The sequence below is a fragment of the Mesitornis unicolor genome, unplaced genomic scaffold (assembly GCF_000695765.1).
Source record: "Mesitornis unicolor isolate BGI_N332 unplaced genomic scaffold, ASM69576v1 scaffold22261, whole genome shotgun sequence".
Classification (NCBI taxonomy): domain Eukaryota; kingdom Metazoa; phylum Chordata; class Aves; order Mesitornithiformes; family Mesitornithidae; genus Mesitornis; species Mesitornis unicolor.
The window spans coordinates 1-21,671 of record NW_010164726.1 but is presented as its reverse complement, the minus strand read 5'-3'; the positions used below and the strand labels follow the sequence as shown (position 1 = coordinate 21,671).

At 43.3% G+C, this 21,671-nt stretch overlaps 1 protein-coding gene across 1 annotated transcript in view; it reads right to left on the bottom strand.

Annotated features, from left to right (window-relative positions):
- LOC104548407 (alpha-2-macroglobulin-like) overlaps positions 1 to 11,811 on the bottom strand; it is a gene marked incomplete at its 3' end in the record, with an annotated part of 15,724 nt that extends 3,913 nt beyond the window's left edge. Inside the window, exons 1-6 of the mRNA XM_010194419.1 lie at positions 11,608 to 11,811; positions 6,316 to 6,499; positions 5,312 to 5,468; positions 4,702 to 4,754; positions 3,985 to 4,005; positions 1,011 to 1,179 (exon numbers count right to left, since the gene is read on the bottom strand). Of these exons, the coding sequence (XP_010192721.1) occupies positions 1,011 to 1,179; positions 3,985 to 4,005; positions 4,702 to 4,754; positions 5,312 to 5,468; positions 6,316 to 6,499; positions 11,608 to 11,696 (673 nt within the window). The remainder of the gene's footprint in view (positions 1 to 1,010; positions 1,180 to 3,984; positions 4,006 to 4,701; positions 4,755 to 5,311; positions 5,469 to 6,315; positions 6,500 to 11,607) is intronic.
- Between the last annotated feature and the right edge of the window lie 9,860 nt (positions 11,812 to 21,671).

Genomic DNA, 21,671 nt, shown 5'->3' with positions numbered 1-21,671 from the left:
CTAGGTTTTTGGAGCCTTCACCACTATTTTGGGTTTAAAGAGAATTTAAGGAGGATTGTAGCCCTAATCTTCCCTCATTTGCAGCACATGTCCAAGTGATCCCATTGGCACCATTAGGTGTGTAGATCTCTTACATATGCCCATTCAAAAGGACACACTGGCCCTGTGTGTTGTGTTCCATGTTTCACAGTATGTAATTTGTCACTAAGACTTGGAGTAGCACATCCACCACCTGTGTAATTTACCACATTGAAAGGGCTTGCGTCACTGATTCTCTCTGTTTCTTAGTGTTCTGGAGATTCCAAGATGCTATTAGGCTCACTAATATGTAGCATGTGAAACTGTCCTGCATGTTGAACCAGATGATCTTTAAAGGTCCCTTCCAACCCAATACATCCTATGATTCTATGGTTCTATGTCCAGACAGTTCTAGTGGATTTAGCCATGGATTCTTAGGTCTATATTTTCAAGTGGATGAGGCTGCAATAAAGCCCGATAGAAAGGGTGGCAAGCAAAAGGCATATTTTGCTCCTTGGTATTAAGTTAGATCCCTCTTCCCATATTGCATCCTGAAACTATAAGCCCCCAGCTACTCAAGCCCAGGACTGGATTGAACCATGTAATGGCTTTCTTCCAGGTGGTGCACCTGAGTCCAAGGACATAAGAGGAGGGAGGGTGAACACCCAGATCCAGGAAAGCAACCCTCGGTTATACAGCTTAGACATAAATTTGCCTCTTGGAACCAAAGCTCAGTGTTTCAACTCCAGGGTACATTTCCTCAAAAGGCTATAAGAGACATGGGAGATTCATGGGAGTAATACTAAAGAACAAATAAAAGAAAAATGAGTTTATTGTGAGGCTAAGGGACATACATCTTTGATTTTGGGGAGCATTCAGAGTGATCTTTGTGGAAGAAGTCCATCTGTCACTATGGCAGGCTGAAGCCTATAACCTGGTTTGTGTATTCAAATTTTTCACCATGTTCGTACTAGCCGTAGTGCTTGACTTACCATATTCCTCCACACTGAAGGAGTGCTCCACATGGGAAGTGAAGCTCTTCTGCACGACTATTTTGTAGGAGCCTTGGATGGGCTCAGAGGTGAGGGGGAAGGAGAGCTGTGTAAGGCCGGTCTCCAGTTCTACCCCTTGCCACTGGTACACACGGTTCCTCTGGGGATCCTGCAGGTGAGGATAACTCAAGGTCACAACACAGTACAGGAGGCATCCAGGGACAGAGCAGTGGAGCACCCAGTATATAAACTTCCTAGCTGTGATTATTCAATAATCTTCGAGGATCTGTGAGCACTTACCTGTCAATTCTGCATAACTAGCATGACAGAAAGCCTTTTAACCCTGGAGGTCCTGTGCTGTCTCCCCCTCAGGTCTACCCGCATGCCTGTGAAAGATGGGGCCAGGAAGCTGAGAAAGATAGGCTGACAAGTTAACAAGACAAAGAGATGGATAGCAGGAGTAAGTGGGGCACAGGGGAAAAGGAGGGAAATTTCAGTCTCCTTCACTTGTTATACAGCCTCCTAAAAGTTTTTTTCCATGCCTGGAATAGAGACTGAGTACTAGTACACATTCTGCTGAGGAATGAGACACCTGATCTGCTTACGGGACTGAGAAATGTACAAGTGTAAGACTCCAAAGCTTGTGGTGGGGTCAGGGAGTGGGGACAGGAACAGAGGAAAGTATATCCCACATACGTGCATCCAGCTATGTATTGGTCATTATGAATGAACTACCAATAGGTTGTGCTCCAGATTCATCAGCTCAGCCTCAAATGTCTTGTAGAAGTCACTGAGACAACGCGGTGGTGCTGCGTAGTTTGATGCACCCTTTCCAGTCTCCTCAGCAGGATGGTTAATATTTACAGTCTTTCATTGTCTGCCTGGTCTTTGCATTGTACCTTGGCTGCCACCAAAAGTCTGTTTACTCTAGATAGGTATGTGACTCAAGGTATGTGACTGAGTGCATTTACTTCACTGAGACTTTACCTCAGGGCTTAGAGAAAAGGGGATGTGAATGACACCACCCAGCTGGTGGTCACTGGTCAGAGGGCAGAAGAGTGGGCCCTCTTCTCAAGAAGCACCCTGAGAGGAAGGCATAGTCAGTAAAATACATCCCATGACTCTGAACAAATACTCTTCATCATCACACTTCAACCATACTGAAAAGCTCAACACTTACTGTGAGGGACACTACCAGGCTTCCTTGGAGGAGAAATTCAAGAAAACGTTTACTTGTTGCCATTTCTGTGATGAAAGTCAGTTTGTTTGTTTTTTTCCTCAGATGGGCTTTTTATTTTTTTTTAATGACAGAAGCAATAGGTCAGGATAATAGTTCAGAAATAATAAGCTTATACTAATTTACATCTTTGTGGCTGACTACAACTAATTAGTGACTTTAAGGATGTGGCTGAGAAACATTTATTTCCTTAGCACTTCTGACTTTAAGTTGTCACCCTTTTCACTCCTGTCACCCTTTCTTTTGGGCCAGTCTAAATTTTGTGTAAGTGCCTGGTAAACTACCCTGGTAGATCTGACCTGGCCAAAAAAAGTACCCTAGAGAAAAAGGATGAATTTGCTGCCAGATGAGTTTCCCAGTCTACCAGACTGCTTTGTAGACATCTGTGAAAGACAAACAAAGGGTAGTGCTGGACTGAGAATGAGCACTGAGGAAGTGAGAGGTAATGGTGGGGATGGAGCTGGCTTAAATAGCATGGAAAAACACCATGCCTCAAAGGCTGGAGCTGAAAACACAGGATGGCCTTCCTAGTAATTTAAAAATTAAGCCTTTCATGGTACTGACACAAAAAAAGGGTTATGAAATTATTCAGCTTGTTGGGCAAAGGCATATGGGATTTCTGGAGGCAATGGATAGGATTTATTTCTTCTTTTTCCTTTCATGAAATTCCTGTACTCAGTCAAGTATCATCTCATCGAAAAGGAAGGGACCTGTTCTACAACCTCCGGGGAGAGCCTCAGCAGAAGATAGTTCTGAGGTGCTCTCCTCCACCTGTTGCCCCAAACCACACACTCTCTTACTCTTCTTTCTCCAAATATTCACAGGCTGTTAGTGGCCCACCAGCCCCGGAGCTCTGTTCTTGTAGTTTGCTGAGGGGAACAGAGAAAGTGACAGCACTCTGACAGGAGGGTACTAAAGGGGAGCATAGCCCGTTTCTGGCACATATCCTCTGCCTCCCCCATTATGACAACACTTCCAGCTGTAGAGAGGGACAGAGTAGAATGGTGACAGCAACCCCAAGCAGCAAAGAACAATGCCAGGACTGACTACATAGGAACCATCATCATGCAAATCGACTTAAGATTTGTGCACAATAATTTCAGCATTGGTTGTGTTGTTATCATGGCTTCAGAGGCCAATGCTTGGTCCTTCCTATCAGTTTTCCACTAGAAGATGTCCCAGATAATAACTTTAAATTCTGGTTTCTCAGCTGAAAAAGTGAGTACTCAGATCATTGACAGAAACATCCTTCCTATTAACATTTGTCTATCACAGAAGTTCAACCAGTTTAAAAAACCGCAACAAAACAAACAGGCAAGATGGGCATGCTTAAGAAAATAGGGAATGTCTACTTACAAAATTTTGTTCCTTTAGTTTTGCTAGTTTGTTTAATGCATTTCTATGGTTTCAGCCACACTTGGCAGACATAAAATCTTAGATTTGCTTGGGAAGAGGAATAAGCCATTCTGATTTGACCTCTAAGCAAGTGTAATTCTGTTTACAGCATGGCTTGCACTGATTAACTATTCTGCTCCTACAGCACATTCTCTGATCAAAGAACCATTGTTGGAGCTTATTTTGATGCCCAATTATTCAGCCTTCCTTTACACAAAGGAAAAAGTTCAGGCATCCTTGTTTTTTCCCTTGTACCTCAGACTGAAAATACCCCTGCTGGAGACTACTATCTCTGTGTCTCCACATTCTACTGAAATAATATACATGTAGTTATCTACTCACCTGAACATAGACAAATGGAAACTGTCGGGAAAGAACAAAGGAAAATCAGAGTTAGAAATGTGGGTCACATGTGGATGGAAGCAATTTCCAGGTTTCGACTGAAGGGTAGAAAATCAAGCTTCGAAGTCCTTTCTCCCTTTTCTGTGCTTGCTCTGTTTCCTTAGTTCTTGATGGTTAAGGGAATCTCTTCTATTAATAACTTAGATCCCAAACTTTCTGACTTACAAAAATGTGATGAAGTAGGAGTTTTCAAAGAACTTGTCTGCATGAGGAACTTATTGCCAAATAAGGTAAAAGGTAGACTTACACCCCTGACCAGTTCTTTAAAACAAAGTCCTTGTCCTGCTGCTCTCTCTGCCTCTGAGTATGACATTGCATCCACTGCCAGAAATATCTGCGCAGCTATTCCTTTCAATGGAAGCTCATCACACCCATTTTTTCAGTAAGGAGATCCCTGCCTACATGCTTCACCATATACATTCCTTTGCAAATCTGGTTTTAAAATAACACTGATATCCCTATGAAAAAGGAGGTTTCCCAGTCAATAGAGACAGGTGGACTGTGTCCCAGGACAAAGTATGGGATGAATCAAGGATGGTGTGAATAAGAATGGATCACACACTTTAAAGGCCATCTTCAGTGGGTCTGGATGATGACAGTAATGGTGTTAATTGAGAATTGCAACATCTGGTTAGCAACAAGGAATTATGGCTCTACCTTCTCATTCAGCGGGTAGAAGTCTTTATCCAGAGAGACAATCCGAAACAGAACTGAAAGGTGTAACAGAAAAGAAGGAAATTCCACTGTTAACTTTATAGAAATTACCAGGAAATGTCAGTGTTTCAATAATTTATAACTCGGATTCGTTCCACTGATCAACAGGCTCTGAATTGAGATCCCTAAGTTATGGAAGCAATTACTTCAGGCTCTTTCTCTTGCAGATGGTGAGGCAAATAAATTTAGAAGGATAATCAGGTCTTGGCTGAACTGAACTGTCCCTTGGGAGTGCCTGTCCTCCTTTGTTGATTCAGGTGCAGCCAAGGGAGACTATGCTTTGAAGTTATCCCAGATTCGTGCCTCTAGTTGAGTAGAAAGAATCTGAACCTGTGCCTACATCTGCCTGAGATGCCATGCCGGAGGGATGAAGAATAGGATCATGAAGGTACCACATGCCCTGTATCTCAGCTGACAGAAATAAGATTTACTGTGGGCTTTAACTCCCCCCACTAAGAAGCCTGAAGACTTTAATAAAAGTATGGGGCCTCTGGGGAATGAAGTCCATAAGAATTTCTGCTGTCAGAGTCAACACCAACCCAATTAACTGTACCTGTCTGTCCCGGCTTGTAGATGGGTTTGTCTGTCTGGACGAAGACCAAGCTCTCAGAATTCTTGACCAGCACTGACTTGCGGCTCCTGAATTGCAGTGTCTCCCCCTTCACTGTCACAGTGAGAAATGCCACTGATGTGCTATTGGATTTTGGAAGCTAAGGAAAATGAAGAGGAAAACTGCTTTACTGGTTCACCCCATTGCACTAAGCCTTTGAAGGATGGAGTCTTAGTTATGTCCAAAAGTTCCCTAAAGGGACACCAAAGACACAATGCCGGAAACAAGAGAAAACCATAATTTTCTGACATGAATTTGGAGGGCTCGTCTCCTCTATCTCAAGAAAATCTTCCTTCAGGAATTGTCGAAATGATAGATTTTCTCCATTTCCTTGAGTTTTTTCAAAGCTTCTTTCCACCTTTCCTTCATTTATACACTTTCCTCAGAGAAATATTGAATCTGACCCTATGGTTTATAAAAACAGAAATTTTTATAATTTACCCAGATAATTTATAATAAAACCCAGATTTATTATTTAGAGGGTGGGACCAGCTGTTTATATTGCTCACCAACCAGCTTTCTGCAGGAAACAATCATGAATAAGCTTAAGAAGAGACAAATGACCTCATGGTTTTTATGACCACTGTCTTTAACCATTCCCCAGCTTCTACAGTTCTCATTCCACTTCACTGTTTTTCCTCTAAAGCTTACACAGATTAAACAAACATGGAGTACTTTCTGTCAGTTAAATTTCTAGGATTAAGGATCCCCAAAGAGTTCTCTAAACCCTGAGTGCACAGCAATATCATGTAGGACACAGAATTTTACAATGGTGGAAAATTATTCCTCCTAAAGCTACCACAGTCAATTTTCCACATCAAATTCATTTTACATTTGGCTTATCTTAAAAGTCTCTGTTTGCAACATGTCTTATTTCTGGACTGTTTAGATCTACTATGCCACATCAATAAACACAAGGGATCATCCCACAAAGATGGGATACTCACAGAGAAAGGGATGCAGGTGAACAAGTCCTTCTCCGACACCACGTCATCAATCAAGCTCCTGTTTTCCCCTTGGTACTCGAGAGTGGCACTCAGTGTCACAGACTCGTTCAGGTGGGTCAGCTGAACACAGACTTTCTCAGAAGAATCGGTGTGTATCAGAAAGGGCAGTAGCACCATGTACTGCCTAGGAAGACAAGGAAGCAAGGATCAGAAGGATGAGAAATGTGAAACGGTTTTAAGGAAACAGTATTAAGTGAAAAGAAATGAACAAATCAGCATGCCTAATCCATTACTGTCCCTGTGAATTGCAGTGCATATACACACACGAGCATTCACTTTATTTTGGGTTTATACATATTAAACTGCCCAACTAATTAGCCTAAAAGCAGGAAAATGATTGCTGTAGAAGGAACAGTTTCTATGCTAATAGAGTCCTTTATAAAGGATGTTTTGTTCAGCTTCACAGCAGGGAGTAAGGACGGTGTGAAAGGTTCCAGGCTGTTAATTGATTTTTGTGTATCCCACAATCTCCTATTGAGACTCAAAGGCATTAGCTAAAAAAGGTTGAAAATTCAGCAGTTTTAGGGTTGAAAAAGCCACCCACTTGTCTGGCTGCTGCTGTCTTTGCCTTTCCAGGTTTCCAAATCCTTCTCATGCTGAGCAAAAATGTAAGTGCTTGTGGACTGGGACCCTAATTAAAATGAGCACACAAAGGATTTCAGAAAGTAGTGGTTTATTGCAAAATAAGCATACTTGCATCTTCAAAGAGCTTTTGACAAAGACCCCTCCCAAAACTAAGGAAGGGGCCTAACAAAACCCTTAAACTAAGCTGTCATCCAATAGAGGGGATAATTGTAATAATTTTTACTAATATATCAGTTTATTAATTTTGACCTGTGCTAACTGTTTAAAAGATAGGACATAAAGGGTAAAAACCAGTTAAAACCTCTGGAGTCTGTGTTGGAATCCCTGTTGTTCAGTACAATTTCTAATGATCTGGGAAGTATCATTTTCTGATAATTTTCCAGGATACGAAAACATCTAAAACTGGCTTACATATTTGTGGAAAACTTTTGTTATATGGTGGGACTGTGTATCAAAACGGCAAATGAACTGTTCATAAAGGGAAAAAATCAATAGAGGAAGAAAAATATTACCCCAACTGTATACATGCTATCATTTATATCGTGTATTGCTAAGTGGGCTATTACCATTTAGACATGATCTGAGCGATCACTCTTGGAAAATCCTCTTTCAGGGATAAATAACAAATGGACTGTAGGGAACTGTTCAGAAAGGAACAGAGGACAAATCAGAAAACATTGTTTTGCTATTGTGTAATTGCAAGGTATTTCCACATCTCACATACAATGTGCTGGTTTACTCCCATTTAAAAAGTTTATTTAGCAGAAAATATTCAGTGAAAGATGGTAGAGATTATCTGAAATCTGGAATGATTTCCATAGGAGGAGACATAGATTAAGAATCTTCATTTTGAAAAAAGGCATGACAGAAAGCTATGAAGTCATGATGTGCTCAAAAGAAAGTATGGTTTGTTCATTACTATGACAATATGTGTAGTAAACAACACCAGGTGACAATATTAAGCAGCTGGCTTAAAAATAGAAGGCAGCAGAAACTTTTTCATTAATGTACAGAATTAAACTGAGGAACTTAATGCTACCAGGTGCTGTAAAATCAAAATGTACAATTCTAATATGGCCAGCCTGTGGCTTCTGAGCTTTCTGGTGCTCTCAAGCAGTCCAAGAAGGGCAGGTATACCCAGAATGCATAAGGTGACAGATAGCAGCTGACTGTCTTTCCCTGGGTAAGGAACAAAAGAAGTCAGCAGGTGCCACTGAGTTGGATAATTAGGGCCTTAATTGCATGTCCAGCCAAGTCTAGGCCGTTAAAAGAAGCTGTCACACCCCATTTGCAACTAACTCTCCAAGGCTTGTGGTATGTGCCCTATGGCACTAGCTACATAAAATTTGGTATGAGGCTCATAAGGTCAAGAAGATCAGCTACTCCTGATACGAAGGTTATTAAAAATGTCCTGGATAAATTCATTCCCCACAAATGGCTAGAAAATCTAGCAGCACAGGTGTAATTCCTGCCACAATAAAAGCTTGAACCTCTGATAGAAGCTCCACAAGGCTATAGCAGATGAGAAACTAATTTCCAGAGTACCTGCTCTTCTACTCTCTCTCTTAGCTCCTACAACTGACCACCAACACAGACAGAATGCAGAGTCAATGTAGACCACTGCTCTGATGCTGGACCATTTTTATGGGCCTGGTATTCCCTTTTTCCTGTGCACATCCAAGCTATCCAGACGCAGCAGCAGGAGGTACTGGTGGCAGTTCAGTCTGCAGGGTATTTTAATCACCGTATGCATGGGATGAAACCTGTGGTCAGGACTGCTCATACCCCTTTTCCATGCACCCCCCACTGGAGAAGGCTAATGTGCGCCTTGCCAGATGGTGCCAGCCCTGGGAAGAGAGAGCTTTTGGGAAGTCCTAAAGCTGCTGTGGAGGCAGTGGGACTCTCTATTTCCCTCACCAAGAGTCAAAGGGGATAAAGCAAGGTGAGGAGCCAGCCAGCAACTCTGGTCAGTGCTGCTGCAGAAGCAGAGAAAAGGGGGAGCTCAAGCCACCAGGAAGTGCTTTGCAGCTTGTGACCATCTGCTTGCTCCAGCGCTCTCCTTTCTCCACAGCCTTCCCACCACGGCTTCACTCCATGCCTGCTTCCCCTAATCTTATTGCCCCTGCTCCCTGTAAGTGGCACTGCCAATCTGACTGTAACATCCAGTTTACTGAAGGGACAGTGTGACCTAGTTTGTGGGGAATTTGGCCTCATTCCTCTTCCTGTTCACTGTTCTGCTCAAATTTTGGCTGACATGCAGAACTTCCCCCTATACCGGCTTCCCTGCTTTTGAAAAACAGGATATGAAATACACTGTTTATAGAGCTCCCTTTAGCTGTTTTGAGGTGTTGGTGAAAAGAACTAGATGAATTAAGTACTCTGAGAGCTTTAAATAACTTGGGTCACTGAGTCCATGTATAGACATTCAAAAGAAAAAAACACCTGGGTTGCCAAGAGACCTCAGCAGCGTCCTGGCATGCAACGAACTGTTCTGACAACAGATGCAGTTACACTGTCAGAAGCAGACATCAAGGAGGGACAGAAGACCCTACAGAAAGTGTCTGAGGCAAAAGTGATTAGTTTATCTATATAGAGAAGGTAATATTCTAGCCTAAGATGGACTAACTTTTGTGTATTGACTCTCAGCTACTTCCCAGAACAAACACCCAACCAAAGAGGCTTGTGCATTTCATCAGCTCCACCTGTCCAAATCCACACCTGTCAGTTCATGTCCCATCATGACCTTGCATTTCTGACTAAATGCAGTATATGAGCTATATTCCGTATATACACTGCGCTGTAAAACAGTATGTGGCATAAGCAGCCATGTACCAGAATAGGAGAACAACACCTCCCGTTGAATTCTTCCAGAACAGATCCAGAGCAAGAAAAAGTATATCTTGCTGCTAGTATGTTACAGAACCATAAAATTTTTGGTAGGAAGGGACCTCTGGATATCTCAAATCCAACTTCTCTCCTGGAACAGGACTTTTGGCAAAGGACTCCATAGATGGAGTTTCCACCATCTCTCTGGGTCACTCATTCCAGTGCTGTACTAACCTGGTGAGTTAAGTTGGGTTTTTTTCAGATATCCAGTCTGAACCTCAATTGTGTCTCCTGTGCAGCTAGTCACATCTGAAACAGAAATAGCAGCAACTGCTGCTGCTCCAAGAAGCTACCCCCCTGCTTGTGCCCGGCACAGGAAGCAAGCTTTGGTTGGAGCTTCACTTTGTCTTCAGTTCAAGGGTGGCTTCCCTTCTGTGTTGTACACAGCATCTGATCTACACTGCAGCACTTAAAACAGAACCACTACTCTCCCACCTACCTAGCAATTCACTGCTCATGCGCCACTTGCCTCCCTTCTGGACTTCTGTCTTTATTCTCTGGATCTCAACTATGCCTCTCACTCCCTCACCTCTCTCAGCCCTTCCTTCTTCTCCTCTCCCAAAATGGTGCTCAGGTCAGGGTCAAAGAGCAGCACGCTGCTCACAGGAGGGGAGGACTGAGCAGTATGGATTCGTTCCCTTTCCCCTGATCCTTGGCATAGATACAGTCAGATTACTATGGGGCAACCAGGGAGCTCATCCTGACCCCAAAGCAGACTTGGCTGCTGATCTGCCTCAGAAGCATCCAAACAAGGCAGACGAATGAGGGGGTGATGGTGCAGCATGAGTCAAAGGTCCTTCAGCCTGAGCCTGTCACCAGGTCACCTCTGACCACACAGCAAGCGGCAACAGCAGCGCTGCGCCTCCTGCTACAGCTGCTAGCACTGCTGCAGGGCTTTGTGGGCACGAAATCTCAGTGGCAAGCACTACGAGACCTGCAGTGGTGACAATTGCGCTTCTGCTAGCACAACAAGGAGCACAGTGTGTGACAGCGGCCAGGGTCTGAAGAGGGAGGCTGCTCCCATCCAGACTGGAGGCTCCAGAGCAACACTCTGGTAGGAAAGGCTGTGGCGAGGATGCCAGCCTCCAAATGCCACTGCCACCCCGGATTGCCCCTCTTCCTGGGGCCCACAGCAGAGCGGGTGCCGCAGCTGTGGCTGCTGGTCTGCAGAGCACTGAGGTGGATGCCCCTGGGGAGGGGTGCCAGTACCAGGCTCTGTGCCGGAGGAAGAGAATCTAGGTCACAGATCCTCTTTGGGAACAAGTACATCTGATGCTGCCAAGGGAAACAAACTGGCTTGAAAGAAACAGGAGAAAGAGGAGCAAACTGGCTTGAAAGCAACAGGAGAGTAGGAAGAAATAACTCAGTGATTAAAACAAGGATACTACAGGAAAGGTAAGTACACAGGTTTAGGCATCCTGCCCACAAAAATCCCAGGCACCTGAAGGTTTCTAGGAAGGAATATACTCAGGCAAAGATGTTGTGAGGATCCAGGGCTGGACTAGCAGGCAGCTGCAGAGCAGGAGTGTGGGCACTGCCAGAGCTGTATGGGGGTCCCAGGGCTGGACAACCAGGGGGCTGCAGGATGGGAGTGAGGAGCACTGGCAGAGATGTGCAGGAAGCTCAGGGCTTGGCTGGTAGTGGGATGCAGGGCAGAAGTGGAAGAAACTGGAGAAGCTGTTTGAAGAATGACAGAAGGAAAGAAAATTGAAGGAAAAAGAGCACTAAGACCTCCCTCCCCGCTCCACATGTGTAGCTTACGGTTCTGTGGTGGGAGAGGCATTTCCAGGAAGGAGGAAAAGGAGAAGAAGGAAGATGTTTGGTTTGATGAGCAGCCTGTCCTTCCCCATGGTGCAGAGCAGGTTGTGGTGAGTCAAGCAGACACCCAGCCTGGTCCGGTGCTGCTGTTTTCCTGCACCTTGTAATTCCTCTCCACCCTCTGCTGGGTCAGCCTCTTTATAACTGCTCTCTGTAAACAGCCCAGGGGCTGGAGGAGATAAGGGCTGGGGGCCAGGACCCATCCGGAAACGGGGAGAGGCATGTAAGGAGGAGCTGGAACAGAGGGACAGTATTTGGCCAGAAACTTTCAAGTGGGGGAAGGGTATTTATTGTGTAGTGTTTATATTAGAGATCTTTGAATGATTCATACCCTGCCTTCTTTAACCCATCAAAAATCCACAGTGTTGGGGAAATGAACTATGTTCAACACAGGGTGATGTTCCCTGTGGGCAGCACCCAATCACAGCACTCTGATGCAGAGTACTGTGATATTTTGGAGTCAAAAGCCAGGTTTATAGGTATTTTAAGAACAAAAGGAAACCCACAGGCAGAAACATTGCCCATATTATCTTAACAGAATACTGCAGTAGTTTGTTGACACAGTTGCTAACAGTGATACTATGGGTTAGACAATATGTCAGGAATACAAACCAAAATGAGGTGGGGTACTGGTCTAGATACGGAAATAGGTTCTATTTCCACTGTGAATATGCACAAATATTATGCAACGCTGTTGGGAGACATCCTTGCCTCCCCAGCATGGTGATTATCTTCTGTCATTCAGCATCACCTGGAGTGCAAGTGGTCCAGGTGTTCCTGGTGGCTTGTCCCTCCCTTTGCCAGATTCAGATCTGTGAGTCACGTTTGTAACAGAAGTCACTCAGAAATAGTACTGCCCACTTGACCCAGTCTTTTGCAAACTTCTGGTTGTAGCAGCTTATCCAGAAGTTGAATCTAGTAAATAAAAAAGTCTGCTAAACTGCAGCAGATCACTGAACAGAAATATTCAGCCCAAACTACGAGCATTCTCTGAGATGCCTTGACTAGGCAGGGTATTTACACCAGTCCATGTAAAACTGCAAAACTGCAGCTGTCAGCGTGCCCTACAGTGCCTGTGCAGTGAAAGGATTCCATAACACTCTTTATAGAGATTCATGATCCCTGTGAAGATTTCTGCTATGTACAAATAACTCAGCAGAGAAAATGCTTCAGCACAAAACACCCTGAATGTGTCCATGGGAAGCTACACCAGTGGCAGAATTTCTCTGATCTGTGCAAGGGAGCTTATTAGAACACAGTAGCACAGGCAGCCCTATTTGCTCTTTGCCCAAAGTTTAAGCTTTGAAAAAGAATGAATGTTAATACTGAATGTTAGCTCTACAGAGTGTGTTTACTCTGATATAGTGGCCAGAAAACTGCAGGGAAGAGCTGTGCAAAGGACTAGGAGAAATGTCTGGGGATGAAAGTAAGTTTAACAATGGTGTTTAAAAAAATCAGGCACAGTCTCTCATGAAATAGAATTTAACACCTCTTATAAACCTCAAAAATTAGCAAAACAGTTGGAAGGGAGCCAGTGTCTGCTGGGGGGGAAGTGTTATATAAATGTCATATGGAGAGGGAATGAACACATACTCACGCAAACGAAAAGATATAGCAGATTATCAGTGAGAGATGGAAAAACTGATAAAAAAGTGGTTGTGTAACTACCAAGTAATAAAAACCATACAGATCTTTCTTCAGAAATGACCCCTATTGTCTGTCCTCTCATTCCCATCTTCATCTTCTCCAGTAAATAACTTGTGTAAAATAGCAATTTTCAAAGCAATAGCATCCTGGGCATTTTCTGGAAAACATGACTCACCCCATGTTGCCTGTTGGCATTCAGGCTGCTGTAAACTGAAACCAAAGAGAAATCTGAATGGACACATGCAAAGTACACTTTGAGGATAAGCACGTAAAAAATAAAATTCATAGATCTCCAGGACCATCAAAACCAGCTATTCAGTTGAGATCCTTCTCACTGTAGTCCTCTTCCTTCTACTAACCCATTTACCACCCACAAGGTGTAAAACATCAGCTTCTCAGGCCCCTAGGGAGCACTTACCAGCTGTCTGACAATCCCATGTCCACTTTGCTCCACAAGCACCAGCTGCCCTTGAGCTCAGGCAGGCGGTGCTCAAGCCAGTTCCTCTCTCAGAAAGCTCAGAACAAGTGCTCTGAACTTGTACTTAGCTTGAAAGTTTTTGGTGCTTTTTTTCAGACCCAAAGGAGAGATTGTGCATCTGAAAGACTGGCTACTTCTTCCAACAAGGCTGGCTGGTCTAGTGAAAGATATCTCTGCTGGAAAAGGCATGCAACATCTTTGCTATACAGTGAACCGGAAGTCCAAATTTTAACCATAACCAAGATATTTCCTCTTATGATAATACTTCATACGTATCTGCCATCACTGCACACCTGGCAGGTCAAGAGACAATCTGTGCATAGCTAATATCTTCAGTAACTAGCCCCCATATTAAGCCGCTATGAAATCTAAGCGGATCATTGTAGCCAACTGTTGATCACAAAGAATTTAAATTAGGCCTCAACACAGGAAATGGTTCATATAGCCAAAGTGCCTAAATCTGAATTCTTACAATCCTCCAAGCGGAGTGGGTTTCTATACTGAATGATAGTAATGGACTTTGGTTCATCCTGCTTGAAGAGGAATTATTACATACATTTACTCTCACATTTAAAAGTAGCCCATCTTTTGGCTGTTCCATAGAAGGTTTTTGAAACTTCTTATTTATTTCCTGTGCTAAATAAAAATTATAACATTATTCTAAAATTTTCTTTTGTTCCAAAGAGCTCTTGGGAAAATTCGCTTAATTCTAGGCAATTCTCAGAGAGGTTACAGCAATAAACTGGTAAGTTACATGTTCTGAGACACTGGATTTCCCTTCTAGGTAATACCATATTGAAGTGGGACAAGACACCAGGTCAGTAAGAAACAGATGTCATGGGAGCACTTCTAGTTTGCCTGAATGTAACATTATTTTTATTTATTTTCTGGAGCACTTTATTCTCAATAATATTTCCTTTACAAGTTCCGTTCCACTGGCACTTCAAAATATATTATTGTGAATATGTCTGACTGACACAAAAGTTGCAATTAGTAAGTTAACACGGGTCATCCAAGATATTGATAAATTCCAGTCATAGCAAACCGCATTCTGCAGATTCCTGTAAGCTGTAAAGTCTTCACTGTATTGCCTAGCAAAGATGAACAGAAAAATGTGAAGCATCCTACACCTCCAAGTTATGACCACTGCAGAAAACAGGTATATTTTTCCAATGTGCACTTTTAAAGAATCAATTTTAATCAACCAGTTTTAATCACTTTAAACCAAATCTGGTATGTCTTCCTCCAAATTCTTTTCATTTTCTATTTCTTTGCTTTGTAGAGGACTACCAATTGTTCAGTACCAGAGTTCAGTACCAGCTCACCGGTCACTGTCATTGCAGAAAGAAAAGGTGTCTGTGGGTGTACTATCTTACTACTATACTACTACTATCTTAGTACTATCGCAGTACTATTATGTGCTGGAATCCTTGTCTGCCCCAGCAGCCTTAAGCCATTCTGGAACCACTGTCAGCAGAGGTAAATAATTCCAAGAAAGGCACCACCTGCTGCTTTACCATGTTCATCTTCTGCCTCCTCAAGGGGTGTAGCGCAGTGCTCAGCCTTTGAAGCCAAACCTAAGCTATAAACTGAAATTCAACCTTTGGCTTTCAAGAAGAGGCATGTGTTAAAAGAAAAAGCTGAGGAAACACACCTTGGTAATGCTGGTATTGTGTCTAAGGTGCTGCACTTTCACATGAGAACCCCTGGTGTAAACTGGTAGCTCTGGCAAAGGAATCTCTCTCTCTATTCAATCCCTACATCAGCTTTGCATGGGGACAGGTTAGAAAACAGTTATTGGAAAACTTGAGAATTATATTAACACCTCCAATGTCAACAAAATTGTGTTAGCTGCTTAGTTAAAGGCTGAATAAAAATACCTCAGGAGAAAAAAGAATTCACTATTTTTATTTTAAAGGAAATCCAAATAATGATGCTAGTTTCCCTGACGTATGTATCTAAAGCAAAGAAACCCACATTTATTTAAAATGACAGATAAGAATTACAAGAAAAAGTACTTTTATAAATTTATAGGAGTAACAGCAATACCCAGAGAGATAACAAAGGGTTTATTACAGTGTGTGAGACAAAATATTTCACAGGCCATAGTGAAGAGATAGTCCTCTATCAGAAAACCTCAGACAATGTGGATGTTATACAAGTCACAACATGCAGATAAAGGAAGATATGCAATGAAATAAAACCCCATAAAAAGACCTTATTAGCTAAACTTCAAATTAAACTCAAATTATCAGAGCTAATAGAGATTATCCCATTTAGTGGCCTGTTGAATATCTGAGAGAAAGTCCTGGTGGCAGATTAACTGCATTTCCCAGGCATGGGCAGCTGCTCTGCCAAATATAACTCATATTTCTGTGGTGTCATATAAACAAATGAGTAAATTCAGTCATGGCAAAAGCATCAATGAATTACTTTCATTTTAATGCACTTTGTAGATTGAATTGCAAACCAAATCTGTAACTGGGTTTTATAAATAGTCCTGTGAGTATATTTTGTGTGATTCAAGGCTAGCCCATTTGTAGGGTAAGCCCTATACAAAGTAGGCTTTATCTACCTTTCCCAGCTATATTATAGCAAACATCACCTCTGTGTATAAACTTGGTCTTGCCTTAAAAGAAACATACGCTGAGTGTTGCAAAAAAGGCTGCAATCAGGGTTGTTAACCTCTGCCATGAGAAATCTGCAGTGTCTGTCTAATACTTACAGTGCACAGTACACACAGAGTAGGAGCAGTTGTTGAAATCCCACCATTAAATTAATTAAAGTTAATTAGTGAATCATATATAATAATTGTAAAATATATTAAAAAACTCCTAGCTGTTTGCATGGTCACAGATATTTTTCTGATGTTGCAGAGAAATGAAGATTATCCCTTATGCAGTAAAGAATGAAAAGTAATTTTCATTTATACGTTTGTATTATGCAGACTGTTGATAAGGAAGGGGAGAGAAAAAGCCAAGGCATTTACAAGTGTGTCTGAAAACAGCACTTGGAACAAGTAACTGTACTGGTTTTGAGTCATGTGAGTCCTCTTTTCAGATAAAACTTTACCATATAAAAAGACATACAAAATGCACATAGACTTTGTGTTTATCCTTAGCTGTGATGATATTGCCTGGGCTCCCTCTTCCCTCAGATGAGGTACAGGCATCTCCTGAAGGTCCTTTTGCTGGTCCCAAGGTTCAAAGCAGGTGGGATGAAGCTGGAGCCAAGACACTTCTCAGAGTTGCACACTGGCAGGAGCAGAGGTACTGGGCCAAGCTGCATATGGGGAAATGGTGAGCAGATGGAAAGGAAAAATGCTCCCCCCCAGGGGGCGTGGAGCAACCACACAAATGACCAGAGGTGCTATGGGATAGCCATTCCCAGAAACCATCCAAATGTCATGGCACAAGCCCATGGGCAAGAGCATTGGTTAAGAAAAAGACCATACTTGCACGGCACAGGCATTTCAAAGACCTCACATTTAGTTTTCAATGTTAGTTTGTTTAGCTACAAGAAAGTGAGACTCCAAATCACTGCCCCTCTCTGAATGACTTTGCTAGAAGAAGGCAGCAGAGCCCTGTGTCAATGCTATTTGCCAGATGGAGCACACCATATTTGCCCAATGCAGCACTCACCTCCTGTAATGACTGTGCTGGGGGGAGCTGGCCTTGCACTTTGGGAACCTCAAGCCCAGATCCTGCTGGCTGACCTGAGGTAGGGTAGAAGGGCTTTATGCTTAGCTCAGTTACAAACCTGCTGGGTAACACCGGGCAAGCCCACGCCTCTGTGGCACTGCTAAGCCAGATGTCATTTGGTGCTCAACACACAGGCTTTTTACGCAGTGCAGAGTGGAGCTGGGATTCAACAGATGTTTGCCAAGATTTTTGAGATGGAGGATACTACAGGAAAGCAAAACAAGAAGTCCTAATGAACTACAAGGCAAGGAAATCAGACATTCTCATGTTTAATCCTTTCCCATGCACCTCTGATTTTTTCTTTTGCACCTTGTTAGGCAGCACAGAGCTGGTCATGTTTGGTCCTTTGGGTCAGTGAAAGGGATATAAGCAGTAATGCTGTAACGTAGCTGCACAACATGCTGTCTGGCAGGACCCTTCTGAACACAGTGTCCCACCACAGAGCCTGCCCTGGCTGCATTACACCACTGCACTTCCCTCCTGTTTTGGGATACCTTGCACGAAACACAAGTGGTTGGAAGGGAACAGGACAAGACCTTGCCTAAGCAGCCATGGGTTGTAAGGAGTGAGCCAGCTGCACATCCCACACTCAGTGCATAGGACGTCCCAGATAAGCTTTACCATGGCACAGACCTCAGGTTACTGACTAAGTGTGGACACACCTTGCCTTGACAAGGGTGACAGCAAGGGGAACCAGCAGGGCCTAGAGCTAGTCAATTCCAGTAAAGTGAAGCAGAAAACATGTGGCATGGTTATGCAATTCCCTCCGGTAATAACCCAGCCTTCACCTCCCCGTGGGTACTGAGCCAAAGAGTGGGAGGCTGAAAAAAATGTGCAAGGTTAGCACTTCAGTAGCATGCACGCAGAGCCCTGTCCATACACAGTATAGTGATTTTTATTCCCTCCACCGCTGCCTGCCTCATTCATATTTACCCTCCCTTCACTATCAAACAATATTTTTTAAATCTCCCAGCTGTCATGTTATATACACAGTGTGACAACATGGGGTCCAGAACCCCTGCTGAAATCACGTTCTTAAAGGAGGTGCTGGTTTGCCCATCGGGAACACTGGTGTGGCAGGAAGGAAGAGTGGAGGACTCCAGAGCAGGATCAACAGATATCTGAAGATCACTGTGCTGAGCTTACAAAAGGATCAGAAAGGAGGAGTGAGACGTTTCCTTGAAGGAGGCTTGTAGGTCCTGTATTTAACGTAATGTCTTGCTTTTAGGAGTTTCTTGACCGTCAACAGGTGATTCTCTAGGAGGTCAAGCAGAAAGAAGCTGTCTTATGCTGTTGAGCTACAGTTGCTTCTTCATTTCATTTTTTATTTTAGAAAACTTTTCATTGTAACTGAATAAAAAAAGATAAAATGGACATCAGGAAGCCCTTCTCTGATGCTATGCATTACACATCTAGTGGTGCCAGAGATGTGACCATGCTTCTATATCACCTGTCTAATGAATCAGGTGGTGGAGATCATCTGGCTGCAGACATGGCCCTACCTCCCTAATTGCCCACCAGGTAGGTGGCAATTAAACTCAACAAAGAAATGAGCAGAGAGCAAGGCTTAGTTGTTTCCTCAGAGCATTTTGACACATCATCATTTCTTGATGGAAGGTTCCTCTGCAACATTTCTGGTCTTCTCTGATCAGTGAATTGGTTGGTCATCACTCACACTTCATATTTCACAGAGGGAGGGTGGTGATGAGAAGACCTGAACATCAACAAGTAGGTAACAAGACCTAGAAAAGCAGTTGTACGGCTCAGGTCTTGCTGTGCTGTTGTTTGACAGTTTGGCTCTATTACCTGTGACACTGCAGGAATCACAGAGGATTTGAGCCAAAAGATGGAGCAACCAAATTCCCTGGACCAAAGACTCCTTTGTCTAACGAGAGTGTTGGGTAAGCAACTGAGGAGCCTTAGAAAGAGAACGCTGCACTGACGCTCATCTTTCCGGGGAGATAAAATTGTTTTTTCTCTAGATTTTGCATCCCACTGTTCACATTGTGGATGAGACTCATCTTTTATAGTAATAAAGCTTATGTTCAGTTTCCAGAACAAGTGTGGTAGTTAAAAGTCCTCTTCTCCTTAACTAGGCCATGACATCAGGCTTTAGCAGACCCTTCAGTGTAACTCCACATGAGCAGCAAAGCAATTCGCATGACACAAATAAACTCTACAAAGAAGGTTTTAACACAAAAGGAAGTAAGCTTGACAGAGCATTTTACTCAAAGACGTTCTCATGTGATTATACTCTTTCTTATCCCTTTTTTATTCATAAGAACTTGCATTTCAGAGTAGCTTTTAATGTGCTTTTAACAGAGTCACACACAGACCCATAGGAGATCCAGAAGCTGCAGCACCGGCACGAGGGCACTGGCAGACCCACCACAGTGAAGTTCTGAATTTCCCATTTCTCATAGAATTGCTGATAGTCCAAGGACTTCACAACAGTTTCAGTGGATACTTATAACTGTCTTCATTGTGTGGTGGCTTTTTAAAGCTGAGATGTGCAATACCAAGCACAGTAAACCAGTGCTTGTGCCTTTGAGGAGGTAGCGCTATGGTAGCTCAGAGCACCTCTTGGGTCAGTGAGAGTAATTTTCTCACACCTGGGGAAACAAAGTTTGCTTAGCCTGTACTTCCTGCCAAAATTAAAGTAGTTCTGAGCTTTTGAGATCTAGAACACTCCCCAAGTATCTTGAATGAGATGATGCCTCAGGAGTATCAGATGACAGGAAGAAATGACACTCAGTCTAGCGGGTGTCCCTGTCTTGCTTAGTCAACAGTTAATAAACATCCTTCAGTTTCAGGTGTGTGCTGCAAAACATACAGCTGAAATGAGACACACACATTCCAGAAATCTGTGAGGTGTTGAAATGTGTTTTAAGGAATACTGCTGTTCCCTGTGGGAGCAGGAGCCAGGGAGAACATGGTCTACATGTAAAAATCTGGAGGAAGCGTATGAGCATAGGATGTTTATTAGATCTGACTGCAACCAGCAATTAGCTGTTCGAGTCTCAGGATAAAAGCAGATAATAAACTTTACATTTTCAGCATGCAGAGGATGAGTCTGCAGTGGGAAATAGGCACTCGATGTTTTAATAGTTCAGGTTTGTCTTAAGAAGAAAAGAAGGCTCCAAAAGAATGATAAAAATGCAGCCTCTTTTTTTTTTTCAGGACCTTGTTTCTTACCAGAAAATGATGTTTGGCTGAACAGAATAACATTTGGCCAGACCTGAGGGGGATTTTTATGAGTTCCATGTGGGATGCTGAAGCCTTGGATTAATTGACCTCAAATCCCCCAGAAAGATGCACATCCTGTACCCACATCCACTCAGCCTGCTCTCCTTTTCAACCTTGTTGCTCTAACTATTGATTTCTCTTGCTCTAGTCCAGGCTGATACTCCTGTAAATCGAGTCAGTTGCTACAGTTTGAGGTAGCCAGGAAAGCAAAATTCACAGCCTTTCTTTGCTTCCCTCCTACTGCCAGTGAAGTTTTAATATTTGAACTTAGCATGGAAATCGGCACTCTACCCAAAAGCAATTTCATGCCCCACAAATTCCTCGTCTGTGAAACTTAATTAATTGGCTTTTTACAGCATCAATATCAGGCATGCCCTGGATTGCCAGCCCTTTGCACTTCTAAAACTCAGACGCAACTGATGGATTCTGTGAGTATTTCAGGACCCTGCTGCCTGTCAAGACTCAAACATCTGCTTAGTTGCAGATCCAGGTTCGGAGTAACTCAGAAGCCCAAATCCCACTGACTCTCAAATTATTTAGTACCTTTTGCAAAAATAATTGATTTGGGAAGAGGGATATTCATTGTTACTAAAAAAAATTTAAAAAAAAAAAAAAGCAACTCCACACACAACTTCAGTGAATTGCCTGGTGAGGCAATTCAAAACACACTCTGGCTCTCAGCCTTCTAACATTTCCCATCTTCGCTCAAATCCCCTTTCGAAAGACAGCTCCTTCCCCCTCCGCCCCCCCTCCTCCGTGACAGATCCATTCTTTTCCCCCCAGAAAAAGCGGGGACGGGCAGCCCCAGCAGCATCTCAAATATACCAGCGTGGGGCGGGATCCCCCCAGCCCTCAGTTGCGGCGGGACCGGCCCTGCTGCCCGGCGCGGAGCAGCGGCGCCGCCCGGCGGGCGAGGGCGGAGACGCTCGACCCTG